The 14,535-nt window shown below is 38.7% G+C and overlaps 1 protein-coding gene across 1 annotated transcript in view; it reads right to left on the bottom strand.

Annotated features, from left to right (window-relative positions):
* Myo1d (myosin ID) overlaps window positions 1-14,535 on the bottom strand; it is a 303,418-nt gene that overhangs the window by 184,806 nt on the left and 104,077 nt on the right. Inside the window, exons 9-12 of the mRNA XM_070027221.1 lie at window positions 12,707-12,852; window positions 12,513-12,627; window positions 6,072-6,242; window positions 1,542-1,612 (exon numbers count right to left, since the gene is read on the bottom strand). Of these exons, the coding sequence (XP_069883322.1) occupies window positions 1,542-1,612; window positions 6,072-6,242; window positions 12,513-12,627; window positions 12,707-12,852 (503 nt within the window). The remainder of the gene's footprint in view (window positions 1-1,541; window positions 1,613-6,071; window positions 6,243-12,512; window positions 12,628-12,706; window positions 12,853-14,535) is intronic.

The following is a 14,535-nucleotide window of genomic DNA, read 5'->3' as shown; positions in this document are numbered from 1 at the left end:
AGCTCTTCAGCTCAAGGCTAGTGCTCTACCACTTGAGCCACAGTGCCACTTCTGGAAAGAATTCTTAATGTAAAAAAAATGAGAAAAAAGAAAAAAAGTTCCTTAAACAATAAAATGAAGAACATGTTCATTGACAGTGAAAAAATACTGAATATAATATGAAAAATGACCTTCATCCCTATCAAATTCCCTATATTCTGGGAACTTTGCCTTCTGTGGTAAAAGATGTGATTGCACTAAGGATAATTAGGAAGGTGGGTTTATCCTGTAGAATTTAGGGGAGCCCCAACCATCACAAATGTCATTTTTAGATAGAGACAGGGGAGATTTGACACAGGTATATGACAGAGAAGTAGGCAATGTACTACAGAGGCAGAGATGAGAATAATGTGAACATAAGTGAAAGAATGCCCAGAGCCACTAAAAGTTACAAAAAGGCAGATTCTCCCTTAGAGAGGGTGTTGCCCTTTGACACCATCATTTTGAACATTTGAACATTTTGAAGGATATCTTTCTGGTTTTTTGTTTTGTTTTTGGTTGTGGGGCTTGAAATCTGGGCCTCGGTGCTATCCTTCAGCTCTTCAGCTCAAGGATAGTATTCTACCACTTGAGCCACAGGGTCACTTCCGGTTTTCTGCTGGTTAATTGGAGATAAGAGTCTCACCAAGTTTTTTGCTCAGGCTGGCTTTGAACGGTGATCCTCAGATCTCAGCCTCCTTAGTAGCTAGGATTACAGGCATGAGCCACCAGCACCCGGCAACTTTTTGTTTTTTTAAGCACCAATTTCTGATAAACTTTGATAGCAGCATTTGGAACCTAACAGACCAGTTACATTTTTCTAGTTACATTTTCATATCAATTTTATTTTTATTGTAGTATCTTTGGGACAATGCAGCTTATAATCATTTTACTTTTTAAGTAATTTACTTTTACAAAATTAATTTGAAAAAAGAAGATAGTAAAACTGCTTTTGTTCTTGTAGTTATGTTCTATCCTTGTGACTGCATATACAGGTGTGATCTGCTCTACACTGCTGGGCCTTCTTCTTTCTGTTGTTGTGATACCCTCTCGTGTCACTCTCCTCTTCCTAGTTCGTTCACGCAGGCAACTCTCTTTGACTTTTAGGACTCAACTTGGACTTCTGGTTCCTCACTCTATGATTCTTTAGTTTAGCCCTTCCTTTTCTTCATTATAATGAGTCGAGTGTGTCTGTATCCTCCACAAAACTACCAGCTACTTCTGGGAAGGGCCCATCTTATCCCTCTTTCTGCCCTACATCATAACACATCTCCAAGATTTATGGATCCATCAACTGATTTTTACTGATTACCAATTATGTGAGCACACAGTATGTGCTGAATAAATGTTTGGAAATCAAGGAATGAATAAAGGTATGCCATTTTCTTCAAACAAAGAGATTAAAACACACTAAAGTTAGACCGTAATGACAAGAAAAGTAAATGGTAAAGAAAACAATGGATGGTTTCCCCATGAGGCTGCATGCATACCGTCATGCTGGGTAACTGAAGTAAGATACTCACACCACATCCCCTGCATAATGCCGAATTCGAAAATCACGATCAAACTCCAGGCTTTTGTCTGAGGCACAGAGCTAAGAGAAGGAAATTATGTTGAAAACAGACATTTTCACTTTCCTGAAAGTATATTCTAATTTAATACGATTAGGTCACAAAAGTCATATTAATATGAGTGAAATCACATCATTTGGGGCTTAATTTAAACAGGACTTACATAGAAAGACTGAACTCTCACCAGCAATCCACATAGCCCAAACTCCATAAACCAGCTACTCTAGCAGAAGACGTGGCCATATGACCAGATTCTGGACAAAGAAAGTGGAGTATGGCCATTTCAGGTCCATGCTATAATGGTGGAAGATCCCCCCTTCTTACTAGTCAGATGCAGAAGACAGTCCCTAGAGATGGAACAGCCAGACAATGGAAGAAGTCTAGGTCCCTGGGACAGAAGCAGTCTTCAGTCATCTTCTGACGTTTAAATTTTGACTACTGATTTCAAGCAACCAAGCTCCTCTACTCAACACTCCTTTCTTCTCCATGTTCTGCTTGAGGAGGTCTGTACTCAGGACTTACTGTTTGTTAAGCATACACATCATACAACACTCACAACTTACTGTTTTACAATCTCTCTCTCTCTCTCTATTTTGTTGGTTGTGAGGCCTGAACTCTGGGCCTGGGTGCTGTCCCTCAACTCTTCAGCTCAAGGCTAGCACTCTACCATTTGAGCCACAGTGCCACTTCTGGCTTTTTCAGCTTATGTGGTGCTGAGCAATCAAACCCAGAGCCTGATGCATGTGAGGCAAACATTCTACCACTGAGCCGCCTTCCTAGCCCCTATAATCTCTGTTTTACACCCATAGAGACTGAGACGTAGAAAGGCTATACAATTAGGACAGACCACACAGCTAGTCTGTAGAAGTCTTGGGAAGGACCCACAAAAGTAAACATAACATCTGTGCTTTCCCATGTAAATAGTAGATTGGTTCATCTGCCTGCTGAATTCCAGTTCAAGTCTGCCTCTTTGCAGGAGATCAAATAAAGGGAAATATTTTATGGAAAGACAGTTTTTATATGGATCTGGAGGTCTCCATGACATTCTGCAACCTTCCTCATTACAGTAACACCTACACTTCTTTCTCTGAAGGATCACTGGGTATCCTACAGGCTAACAGAAACACCTAAGAATCCATACAACACTAAGCATAATTACAAACAAAAACTATTAGATTCTGATGTTATACAGTAATCCCAATTAGGATGCTGAGTTTTACACTGATAACCTGATTGATAAAAGAAAGAGTCCATTAAGTGAATAACTATAGGAAGAACTTAGACTTTTAAAGTTCAAATCTTGGCTACATTGCTATCTCACTCAGTCTCCTCTAATAATTAATTATCTCACAGGGTTGCTCATGAGTTAAACTATAAGACCAAAACATCTTAAATACATAATTGTTCTTCTTTTTCTCTATTACTAACTCCCTTCAAAAGATTCTTTCATTTATAAAAGTCCTAAAGAAAGGGACTGAAATGGTCTGTAGTCTCAGCTTTGGATTTAATACAAGGTCTTGACTCTGAGCACATAACATTTTTCATTTTTCTTTTTGCAATAAATTATATTAATTAGCATTTTATTTCAAAATACTTCATATTATATTGCATGTCTTTCTGTGGTAACTTTAAAATATAATATAGAGCTTAGCCCCAAATGAAATGACTGTTAGAAGCCAGAAAACTCTGCTTTGCTTTTTCTTTCCTTCCTTTCTTCCACTCCTTCCTTCCTTCCTTCCTTCCTTCCTTCCTTCCTTCCTTCCTTCCTTCCTTCCTTCCTTCTTTCCTTTCCCTTCCTTTCCCTGCCTTTCCTTTCCTTTCTCTCTTTCCCTTCCTTCCTTTCTCTCTCCTTTCTTTTTTTTTTAAATGCTGGTCCTAAGGCCTAGGCACTGTTCCTGAGTTTCTTTTGCTCAAGGCTAGTTCTCTATCACTTGAGCTAGAGCTCCACTTCTGGCTTTTTGGGAGGTAGTGTATTGAAGGTAAGAGTCTCATGGACTTTTCTGGCTGGGCTGGCTTTGAACTGAGAACCTTAGATCACAGGCTCTTGAGTAGCTGGGATTACAGGCATGAGACACTGATGCCTGCCTTCATAAAACTTTTTAAATATGTTATTAAATCTTGTTAGCAAAATATCAGTAGCAAATGATATAACAAAAATATTTACAGTGATTCAAATATCCTGACAGCCTTGTTATTATATTTCTTTCCTTCCTTAAGCAAAAAGTCCCCCAAAGGAACACACTTTAAAATTCTGCACTTAGGGGCTGGGAAGTTGGCTTAGTGGTAGAGCGCTTGCCTTGCATGCCTGAGGCCCTGGGTTCGATTCCTCAGCACCACATAAGCAAAAAGAAAAAAGCCGGAAGTGGCGTTGTGGCTCAAGTGGTAGGGCACTAGCCTTGAGCTGAAGAGCTGAGGGACAGTGCTCAGGCCCAGAGTTCTGGCCCCACAACCAGACCAAAAAAAAAAAGCTGCACTTCATGCTGGGTACTGGCAAGTGCACACCTGTAATCCTACCTACATACTGAGACTGAGATTAGAGGAATTTGGTTTGATGCCAGCTTGGGCAGAAATATCCTTGAGACTCTATTTCCAATCAACCAGTAAAATGCTGGGCTGGAGGCATGGCTCAAGTGGTAGAGTACCAGCTGAGCAAGGAAGCCAAATAAGCATGAGTTCCTAGCAAGAAAAAATAATCTCCATTTTGATATTTGTCCTTGGGATGCTAAGAGAAAGATATGGCCTGAGAGCTGGGAAATCAGGAAGGCGGGTGGTGGGGGGGGGAGACATCACTGCTAAATCATAATTTATGAAATCAGCTGAGATCTGAGGTTTCTGGTTTGAAGCCAGCTAGGAAAGAAAAATCTGTGAGACTTGTATCTCCAATTAGCCAGGAAAAAAGCTGAAAATGGAAATATGGCCCAAGAGGTATAATAGTGCTAGCCTTGAGTAAAAAAGCTAAGCAAGCTGGGTGCCAGTAGCTCACACCTGTAATGCTAGCTACTCAGGAGGCTGAGATCTGAGGACCATGGTTCAAAGCCAGCCCTGGCAGAAAAGTCCCAGTGAGACTCTTATCTCCAATAAATTACTCAAAAAAGCCAGAAGCAGAGCTGTGGTAGAGCGCTAGCTTTGAGCACAAAGAGGCTTAGGGACAGTACCCAGGCCCCGAGTTCAAGCCCCAGGATCTGGGAGGCGGGGGGCAGGAGGCGGGGGGGCAAGAGCATGGAGCCCTGAGTTCAAGCCTTAGTATGACACAAAAGTAAAATAAAACAACAACAAAAAAAATCCAAAACAGAAAACTAACAAAGAAAGAATGGATTAAAAAATTGGTTGACAAATTTATGTATATAAATACCAAGAGAAAGGTACCCCAAATTCTATACACTGCAAGAATGTGTAATCATATATCCTATTAGCACATATCAGAATCTGTGGGAACAACTGAAAGTTTAACTCAGAACCCTCACATCAAAATTCAGTTTGTAGTATCTGAACACCAACTTGGAACCATAAGTAACTATCTTGATTTAAGAATCAGCTAATAATCACTTTGTTGATGTTCTGTGCTTTAGCTAGCTAATTGTGGAAAATTTTCTGTTCTGATTACATAATTTCCAAGGAGATAACTCAGAAAATAGATTTATTCATGCTACAAAATGGCAGTGTGTCAAGAGATTTATACAAAACCACAGAATTTTGTATAAATCAGAATTGAAAACAGAACAGAATTGCTTCCTCCTTTCTGCATGTGAAGGAACAGAGGTTTTTCCCCTCTGCTGGACAAGCCGGTATTTGTGGGGAAAATTGGGGCAATGATGCCTGTTCCCTATACAGCTTCCCTTACAAATACTAAAGGGCAAATGCACTACATTCAAGATCCAGAACAAAGGTCTGACCACCCTAATTGCTACCACTTATTACAGAGATTTATTTATAACATTTTTTTAGAAATTAAAACTCATTGAAAATAGGAGTTAAAAGGATATCTAATTCATTGAAGAAATGAGTTTCCCTATAATAACCAAAATGATGAGACTTTGTCTGATTTCAAGAAAGTCAGTCTGAAGCACCATGATAGAATACACATACACATTCTGCAAATAAGGGTTACAGTAACAACAACAAGGACAAAAGCTATTTCTGTGCCAGAATTATCAGATACAGGCGTAAATTCTAGCACATGAACAAGGGATCTGCACCTATTGGTTACAAATGACATCATGCTTTTTAAAGAACCACGTTCATGTTTCCTATTTCTAGCAAATTATATAGTCTGGAGCGCCCTCTTCTGGATGCTATAATTTTAATAAACATTCTGTAAACCAGAAAGGCAAAATTATCCCACAGTAAGCGATTATTTAATGGAACTTTACAGCTTTTTGACTTATTTGAGTGGACATTCCTTTAACCCAATAGAAAGTAACTTTACCTCATCAAACAATGAGTCAAATCTTATCAAAATGAAACAAAGATCTTATCAATTACCTTTCTGCTGGAAAAATGACCATGTTTGCCTAATTTACTGTTAAGGGCTTCTAGAAACATTCCATCAGTGACTTTGCCGACATTCATACAAGCATCATCCAGGATGGCAATGATGCCTTTGTGTTGCTGCTCCACGAGGTCCACAATGATCTGGTTGTTGAAGTAATCAATCTGTAGAACACAGAAAAGAGGCAATTCTCAAGGGAACAGAGATCAGAGTGGGTAAATACCAGCATGCCACCATTTGCTTCAGGAGCTTAGGAAAAATATATGATGTCAAATATATGAGCAGAACTAATGAGGTATGACACTAAATAAGAACACAATCTAACAGAATTTTTCAATTTCTTCACTAACTTTACATCATGAAACACTTTGTCAGAGATCACTGTAGCTTCAGAAAAAGATTACAAGGTAGACCACATTTCTCCCATTCTGAATTCTTCCTTTAATACTGGCTCCTATCTGACACCCAGCTCCTTTCTTTCCTACTCCCAGTCCCCCAATCTGTTTGCTGTTAACCACAGATCCAGCTTCCATGAAGGAATGAATAACTTGAGAGTATTAGTTAATGTATTACTTGATAATGATGTCAAGGCATGAGACAAATTTGCAGTTTTGATTATGTGACCCTCAAGGACTAAACTCCAAAAGACAATTCCTACAGTTTCCCAAAAGTTAAAAGCAACAACAAAACCAACATATATGAAGCCAGGTACTGGAAGTTCACACCTGTAGCTACTTGTGAGGTGAAGGATGGGAGGACTGTAGACGGAGGTCAGCTCAGAGGAAAAAAAGTTCAAGAGACCTCGTGTCAAACAGTAGTTGAGTACTATGCATCAATCATCCCAGCTATGGTAAGAAGCATAAATAAGAGAATTGTGGTCCAGGTTGACATGGAAAAAATGATGCCTTATTTCAAAATATCCCAAGTGAAAAGGGCTAAAGCATGTTTCAAGTGGTAGGATACCTGCCTAGCAAACACGAAGACTTAAATTCAAAACTCATCACTGATACAAATACACAAAGCATATAGAGTCTAACAGATTTTTTTTTTTTTGTCGGTTATGGGGCCTGGGCTCTATCCCTCAGCTCTTCAGCTCAAGGCTAGTACTCTACCACTTGGCCCACAATGCTACTTCCAGCTTTTTTTGCTTATGTGGCACTGAGGAATTGAACCCAGGGCCTTATGCATGCAAGGCAAGCACTCTACCACTGAGCCACCTTCCCAGCCCCTAATAGAGTTTTTTTTTTTTTAAATTTTAGGTAGAATGCATTTTAAAATTAATATTGAAATCTAGGTATAACCTTTCTGCCAGGCACCAGTGGCTCATGTCTGTAATCCTAGCTATGCAGGAGGCTGAGATCTGAGGATCATGGTTCTAAGCCAGCTGGGGCAGGAAAGTCCATGAGATTCTTATCTCTAATAAACCACCAGAAAGCTAGGCGCTTGGTGGTTCATGCCTGTAATCCTAGCTATTCAGGAGGCTGAGATCTCAGGATCGCAGTTCAAAGCCAGCCAGACGGGAAAGTCGGTGAGACTCTTATCTCCAATAAACCACTAGAAAACCAGAAGTGACACTGTGGCTCAAGCAGCAGAATGGTCGCCTTGAGCTGAAGAGCGCAGGGACAGCGCCCAAGCCCAGAGTTCAAGCCCCACAACCAACCAAAAAACAAAAAACAAAAACAAAAAAACCACCAGAAAACTGGAAGTAGCGCTGTGGCTCAAGTGGTAGAGCCCTAGCCTAGAGCTGAAGAGCTAAGGGACAGCGCTCAAGCCCAGAGTTCAGGCCCCATGACCAAAAAAAAAAAAAAAAAAAGAATAATCTTTTTGCTTGTTTCCACAAATTGAATGAAGTTGTAAATAACTTTTGGCTTTTTAACAACTACAATATATACAAGCTCTCAACTTGTAATAAGCAGCACATTATCACCATACATAGAGGGCACACCCAGGCTTTACTCAGGCAAGGTATGTCACAGTGGGGGTAGCTAATTACCAAATAAATATCTTAATCTTGTGTGTTGATGTACCCTATCTTACAAGCCTTAGCTGAGCATTAAATATAATGTCTACAGACTTAATAGAACACTAAAGTGCTTCATATATTCCTGCTCAAAGCTTTTAAATCCAGGGACTATGCCAGTTATTTGTGGCTTTTAACTCCATTCCTAGTTTTACACATATTGCATCAAGTGAAAGCCTATAAATTGGGGAGAGGAGAACTTTTGCCTTATGTTTTAAAACATGTTTTGGTTTGTCCAAAACAGTAGGTTTTTTTTTTTTTTTTGGTTGGTCATGGGGCTTGAACTCTGGGCTTGGGCACTGTCCCTCAGCTCTTCAGCTCAAGGTGAGTGCTCTACTGCTTGAGCCAAGTACCACTACCGGTTTTCTGGTTGTTTATTGGAGATAAGAGTTTCATGGATTTTCCTACCCGGGCTGGCTTTGAACTGCAATCCTCAGATCTCAGCCTCCTGAGTAGCTAGGATAACAGGTGTCAGCCACTGGTGCTTGGCTCCAGTAGGTTTTTTTTTTGTTGTTGTTTTGTTTTTTGTTTTGTGTGTGTGTGGTGGGGGGTTGTGGGGCTTGAATCTGGGCCTGGGTGCTGTCCCTGAACTCTTCAGCTCAAGGCTAGTGCTCTACCACTTTGAGCCACAGCACTACTCCCAGTTTTCTGGTGGTTAATTGGAATTAAAAGTCTCATGGACTTTCCTGTGTGGGTGGCTTTTACTGAGATCCTCAGATCTCAGTCTCCTGAGTAGCTAGTGTTACAGGCATGAGCCACCAGCACCCAGTCAAACCAGTGGGCGTTTTTGTGGGCATGGTTTGGCTCACTAGGGACATTGACAATGTTGGGAGACATTTCTGATTGTGACAAGATGAATGCCACAAGTACCCAGTGGGTAAAGGTCAGGGATACTACTGAATGCTCTCCAATGTGTAGGACAGCTCCTACAAAAATAATCATCTGCTCCACAATTTCAGTGGTAATGAGGCAGAGAAACCTGCTCTGAACATGTGTCTTTATTGTGGGCATTTATCATGCTTATAGTTAGGGGAAAAAGTTATTTTTATCTTTGGAAAAATATTCTAAAAAGATTAAATAAAGCATTGCTAACATGAATTGCAGACATTTCAAACTTTGGGAATATAGAATGAAAGAATTATCTAGAATTATCTATCCTAGGAACAAAAAATTACCTTAAAATTCCAATTGTATTACTGTGAGCTATTGATCTTTTCTGAAAATTCTAGTAATTGTTAGTTTAGTGCTACTCAAGCACTGCTAAAAATGATGGTTTTCAAGACAGGTTCTTCCAGCAACCTGCATTCCCAGGAGGTTCTTAAGAGATACAGGGTGCCATGAGATGTGTGGGTGATGAGGTGGATTAGAGTCATGGGGCTCTAGTCTCCCATTCCCACTTTAAGTATAATGGCTATGTACAATGATTTTATTGGGTATGACTATGGAATTTGGATAACAAGTTTTATGATTAAATTTGTTATAAAAAACCTAAGCTCTAAATATACTGTGTACTTATACTGCGTATAAGGTTCATATAAACTTTATTAATTTGCATTATGCTTTAAGGTACTTATGAAAATTCATTTGAATGTCAAGTTCGCAACAGCTAAAATAATTTGAATACTATAGCATCAAGAGCTTTCAGAAGTGAATAAATCAGAAGAACAACCAGACATTATAAATCTCATGGTAGAATTGCACATGCTTCATAAAGTAGACTGGGGAAAAAACTCTTCTGAACTGTTAAGACTCAAACACTAACAACCAATGTATAGGACCTACAAGGAACAGAGAAACATATTAAATGACACCTCAGTAATAGGATTAACAAACTACAAAGTGGGAAATGCCACATAAAAATGTTCATCCTTCTACAAAAGAGAAAACCCACACATAGGCAAAAACTTTACAAAACCACCACAATTTAGACAACCATAGAAACCTTATTTAGGTCCAACTTGAAACCGTCATCAACAACTATGTCAACTGAGAAAGTATAAAATTAGAACACTGACTGGCTGCTTGATGTTAAAGGAATTATTCATTTTTGAGATGTTATAAAAGTACTGTGGTTATAATTTTTAAAAAGAATATTTCTCTCCCAGAGAAATACACAGATGAAAAAATGTGATGTCTGAGATTTATTTCAAGTTAACCTGGGGTATGTAGGTATGGAGCAGATGGTACAATAAAGGTAATCCACAGAGCATTACTAAGGCAGGGTGATGGGTCATGGTATTTATTATATTCTCCTTTTGTGCATGTTTCAAAATTTTCCATGATAAGATTTTTTAGGGAATCAATATGACCAGAAGTTTTGGGGTTTAAGAGAAATACCTAGAACAAAGATTCTAGTTTTGCTGGATGGCTGGCATACAGTTACTGTTATTTGGGGTTAGCCTTCTGTTCCCTCTTAGAAACCTATTTCTTAACTCATTTAGCTCAGAACTTCTAGATTTTTAGGACTGTTCATCATTTCTCAGATGTGGAATAACCTACTATAACTGTTATTCTTCCCTTTATAAGCTGTGTCAATAGAAGTTGGCATTCTGATTGTTACAGGCTATTTTTTTTTAACCAGTATTTTGGACTCATATCTGAATAAGCTGTGTGATAAAACTTGCTTTAAAACATTCTAAGATTCATTCTTAGGAAGTTTCATATAAACTTAACTGAATTAAATCACAGTGTAAATGTGCTTTTGAGAGTTTACTATTTAAGTTAAACTATACATAGCTTTTTAATAAAATAGCTAACACTTTTGGTTTCTTTGTAAATGAAGTTTATGTTAACATATTTCAGCAACAATTTTATGGCATTGTAATGTTTAATACATGATGGAAGTTAAAGATGCAATTTTAGGCAGTAGAGCAACTGAGTATACGATTTTCTCATTTTCTCTCCACTTGGAGAGAAAAAAATTAAAAAAAAAAAGGAAAGTAGGAAGGAATAGAAAAGTAATATGACATTCAAATAGTTTTTCTTACTGCTACTATGTTGGATGTCAAACAACAAATATTGGCTTTATTTTTATTGTATGGCAAAGAGGGTAAACATAGTTTTGTAAACAGAATTATATGGAAACCACAAGTTTTTGTATCTGTCTAGTCCATTCTCAAAATCATTTTAAAATACAAATTCATAGGCAAGATTAATCATTTCTTTTCATGAGCAGGAGGTCTCAGGGAAGGAGATAAAGAAGCTAAACAAGTCATCTCTGAGGTTTGTACTTTGGACCAGTCTTGCCCTCCTGCTCAGTCTTGCCCTCTGGCTGTATCTCACATGATTAGTTTGCCTCTGACACTTATTTAAGTTCAGAAAGAGCCATAACAAAGGAAAGAAAATGGAGATGAAAGTCAATACAGGTGTTCTAATGTACAGGTTTTACAGAATATGAACATTAACCAGGTGCTGGTGGCTCACACCTGTAATCCTAGCTACTCTACTGAAGAGGTTGAGATCTGAGGAAAGCTGTTTGAAGCCAGCTTGGGCAGAAAAGTCCATGAGACTCTTTTTTTTTTTTTTTTTTCTTTCTGGCTGTGGGGCTTGAACTCTGGGCTTGGGCACTGTCCCTCAGCTCTTCAGCTCAAGGCGAGTACTCTACCACTTGAGCCATAGGGCCACTTCCAGTTTTCTGGTGGTTTATTGGAGATAAGAATCTCATGGACTTTCCTGCCCGGGCTGGCTTTGAACTGCAATCCTCAGATCTCAGCCTCCTAAGTAGTTAGGATTACAGGCATGAGTCACCAGGACCCAGCTTAAGTCCATGAGCCTCTTATCTCCAATTGCCACTCAAAAACTGGGATTGGAGCTGTGACTCAAGTGGTAGATCACTAGTCTCTGAGCACAAAGAGGCTCAGGACAGCACCCAGGTCCTGAGTTTAAGCCCCACAACTGACCAAAAAAAAAAAAAAAAAAAGAAGAAGAAAGAAAGAAGGAAGGAAGGAAAGAAGGAAAGAAAAGAAGGAAAGAAAGAAAAAGAATATGAACATCATCAACTGAAGACAGTAAAATGCTATTTAGTTTACAGAGTGGAGAAGCAAAAGAAGGAAGGGAGAAGGAGAGAGAGTAGATTTGCAAGCTAACTTTCACTAATCTCAGGCAAAACTTACTAACTTTTGCATGATTCTAAGCTTTAGTAGACACACAAGAACCAGAAAGCCCATAGGGTCAGCCATACAGTGAAAATATTAGGCTTACTGATTCCATCCTGGAGCTTCCTGAGCTTCAATAAAAGAATCTGTCAAATTAGAAAAATCTTACCAAAACCGAAAATGAACTAAATTACAAAGTCCCAAAAGAAAAGCTAAGGTTCAGATGTTTCACATACCCATAAAGAAACACCTAAATGATAAGACCTGATGTTATCAACAATAGTGAAACATTCAGAGACATCTTTCACAAGTGTACTCACATGCTTCCAAGGGATCCCTTCCCTCTGGTATTCCTCTTGCTCTTGCTTTAACACCAGCTGAATGAATAGCTGCTGCAGTTTCTCATTGCAGTAATTGATGCAGAACTGTTCAAAGCTACATTAAGAAGAATAGATTAGATTTAAACAAATATAACACAAGCATCAAGAGGTTTAAGTATTTTTTCCTCATTTACCTGTTGTTGTCAAAGATTTCAAAGCCATAGATATCCAACACACCAATAACGGTGTTTTTCCCATGGATTGTGGTATCATAGTTCTTGACCTCAATAATGTCATTGATGCGAGTGACAATCCAACAAAAAAGGCGCTCATATATTGCCTGTGAAAAAAATTATACCATAAGTTCTTGTCAATTTGTGACTGAGTCCTCAGTTTAGATTTGTGATGTCTTAGATTCCTGTCCACATTCTTCTTACTATTTTTCCATTGGATATGCAGAGAAATTAGGAATATATATTCGCTGTTTGAAATAACTACAAAATATGCTGGATGCTGTGGCTCAAGTTTATTATCCTAGCAACTTTGGAGGTAGAGATCTGGGACTGAGGTCATTCCAGGCATAAAAACTTATGAGATTTCATCTCAACTGATGTCTAGTCATGGCGGCACTCACCTGTTATCTTAACTATGAGAGGAAACATGATGGTTAAGTGCTGTGGCATATGCTTGTCATCCCTAGAAACATGGGGAAGCACAAGTAGGACGACTGAAATCCAGACAAACATTGTCAAAATTAGACCCTATCTCAAAAATAACCAATGCAAAAGAGGGTGGAGATGTGGCTCAAGTCATAGAGGACCTGCCTAGAGAGTCTGAAGTCACGAGTTCCACCCCCACCCCCAACGTAAACAATGTGTATGTGCCAAAGAACAGTAAGCAGTTTGGAATTTTGTTATTGCTATTAGTGTCAGTCGTGGGGCTTGAAGTTTGGAATTTTGAAAGATGATTGATCACTGTATGTATTCCAACAACATTCCCCTGGCATGTTTCTATATCTCACTGTATCAATAATATGATATTCCATATTTAAGTCACTTCGTTTTACCAACTATAACAAAGTTGGTAAGTTATGAATTAATATATATGATCTACTAAAACTATGAAATCTAAAAAAATAAATATTCATTTATAATCTTAAATAAGCATCTGAGACAAAAGGCACACCACATATCCTGATACATCATGTTCTGCAGTTTCTCATCTTTAAAAAATCCACCCTTGGCCTCTCCCTCAGATGTTCCTCATTACCTAAACAAAGGGTCTCCAGTCTTCATCTACCCCAACCCACACATTACACTGTTGTCTTATTACTCCATTAACATGGCTCATTTACTTGAACCTGGATGTCTAAGCTTCTCCACATCACTCAAACTAATTTTCCACTCTATTACTAAAACAGTTCTCCTCTCTGGGATTTGTAATGTCATTTAATTCTCCTGTTTGACCTTTGGTAACATCAGGTAGAGGCTTTCACACCTGATCTCTAAAATGTGAGGTCTTTTCTAATCCCCTTCATTCTGTAACACTCTAAGTTTTGCAATCAGTATTAGATAATACTAATATAACAGGACTCCCAAGAGAGTTTCTCAGCTATAGACTTGACAAGATATATATCACCTGGCAATGATATCTTACACCCATCTCAATTCATGTCCTGGTAGGATCTTAATCTTCTCACCTCCCCAGAACTTTTCCTACCTTACTAGGTATAGTTTATTGAAGATACAGCATTAAGCGAATAGTTTCAGTCTCCAAAAAACCTAGGTAGTACAGTGAAGGGAAAAATCACACACATAATCTCTCTCTGTTCCACTCCCCCTGCCCATGAACTATAGGATAGGATAGGCATGTGACATCTGAAGGAATTTAAACTATTTAGTGTTCAATTTAAACTATTTAGGCCAGGGAAAACTTTTAGAAAGTGATGTTTGGGCTGAGGTCACTGGGCTGAGTAAGAAGCAGGCAAGGGAAGAGGAGAAGCAAGCAATTCAATAAAGGAAAT

This window comes from Dipodomys merriami, unplaced genomic scaffold, assembly GCF_024711535.1.
Source record: "Dipodomys merriami isolate MVZ:Mamm:240054 unplaced genomic scaffold, mDipMer1.0.p SCAF_19, whole genome shotgun sequence".
Taxonomy (NCBI): domain Eukaryota; kingdom Metazoa; phylum Chordata; class Mammalia; order Rodentia; family Heteromyidae; genus Dipodomys; species Dipodomys merriami.
This window is presented reverse-complemented; position numbering and strand designations above follow the sequence as displayed.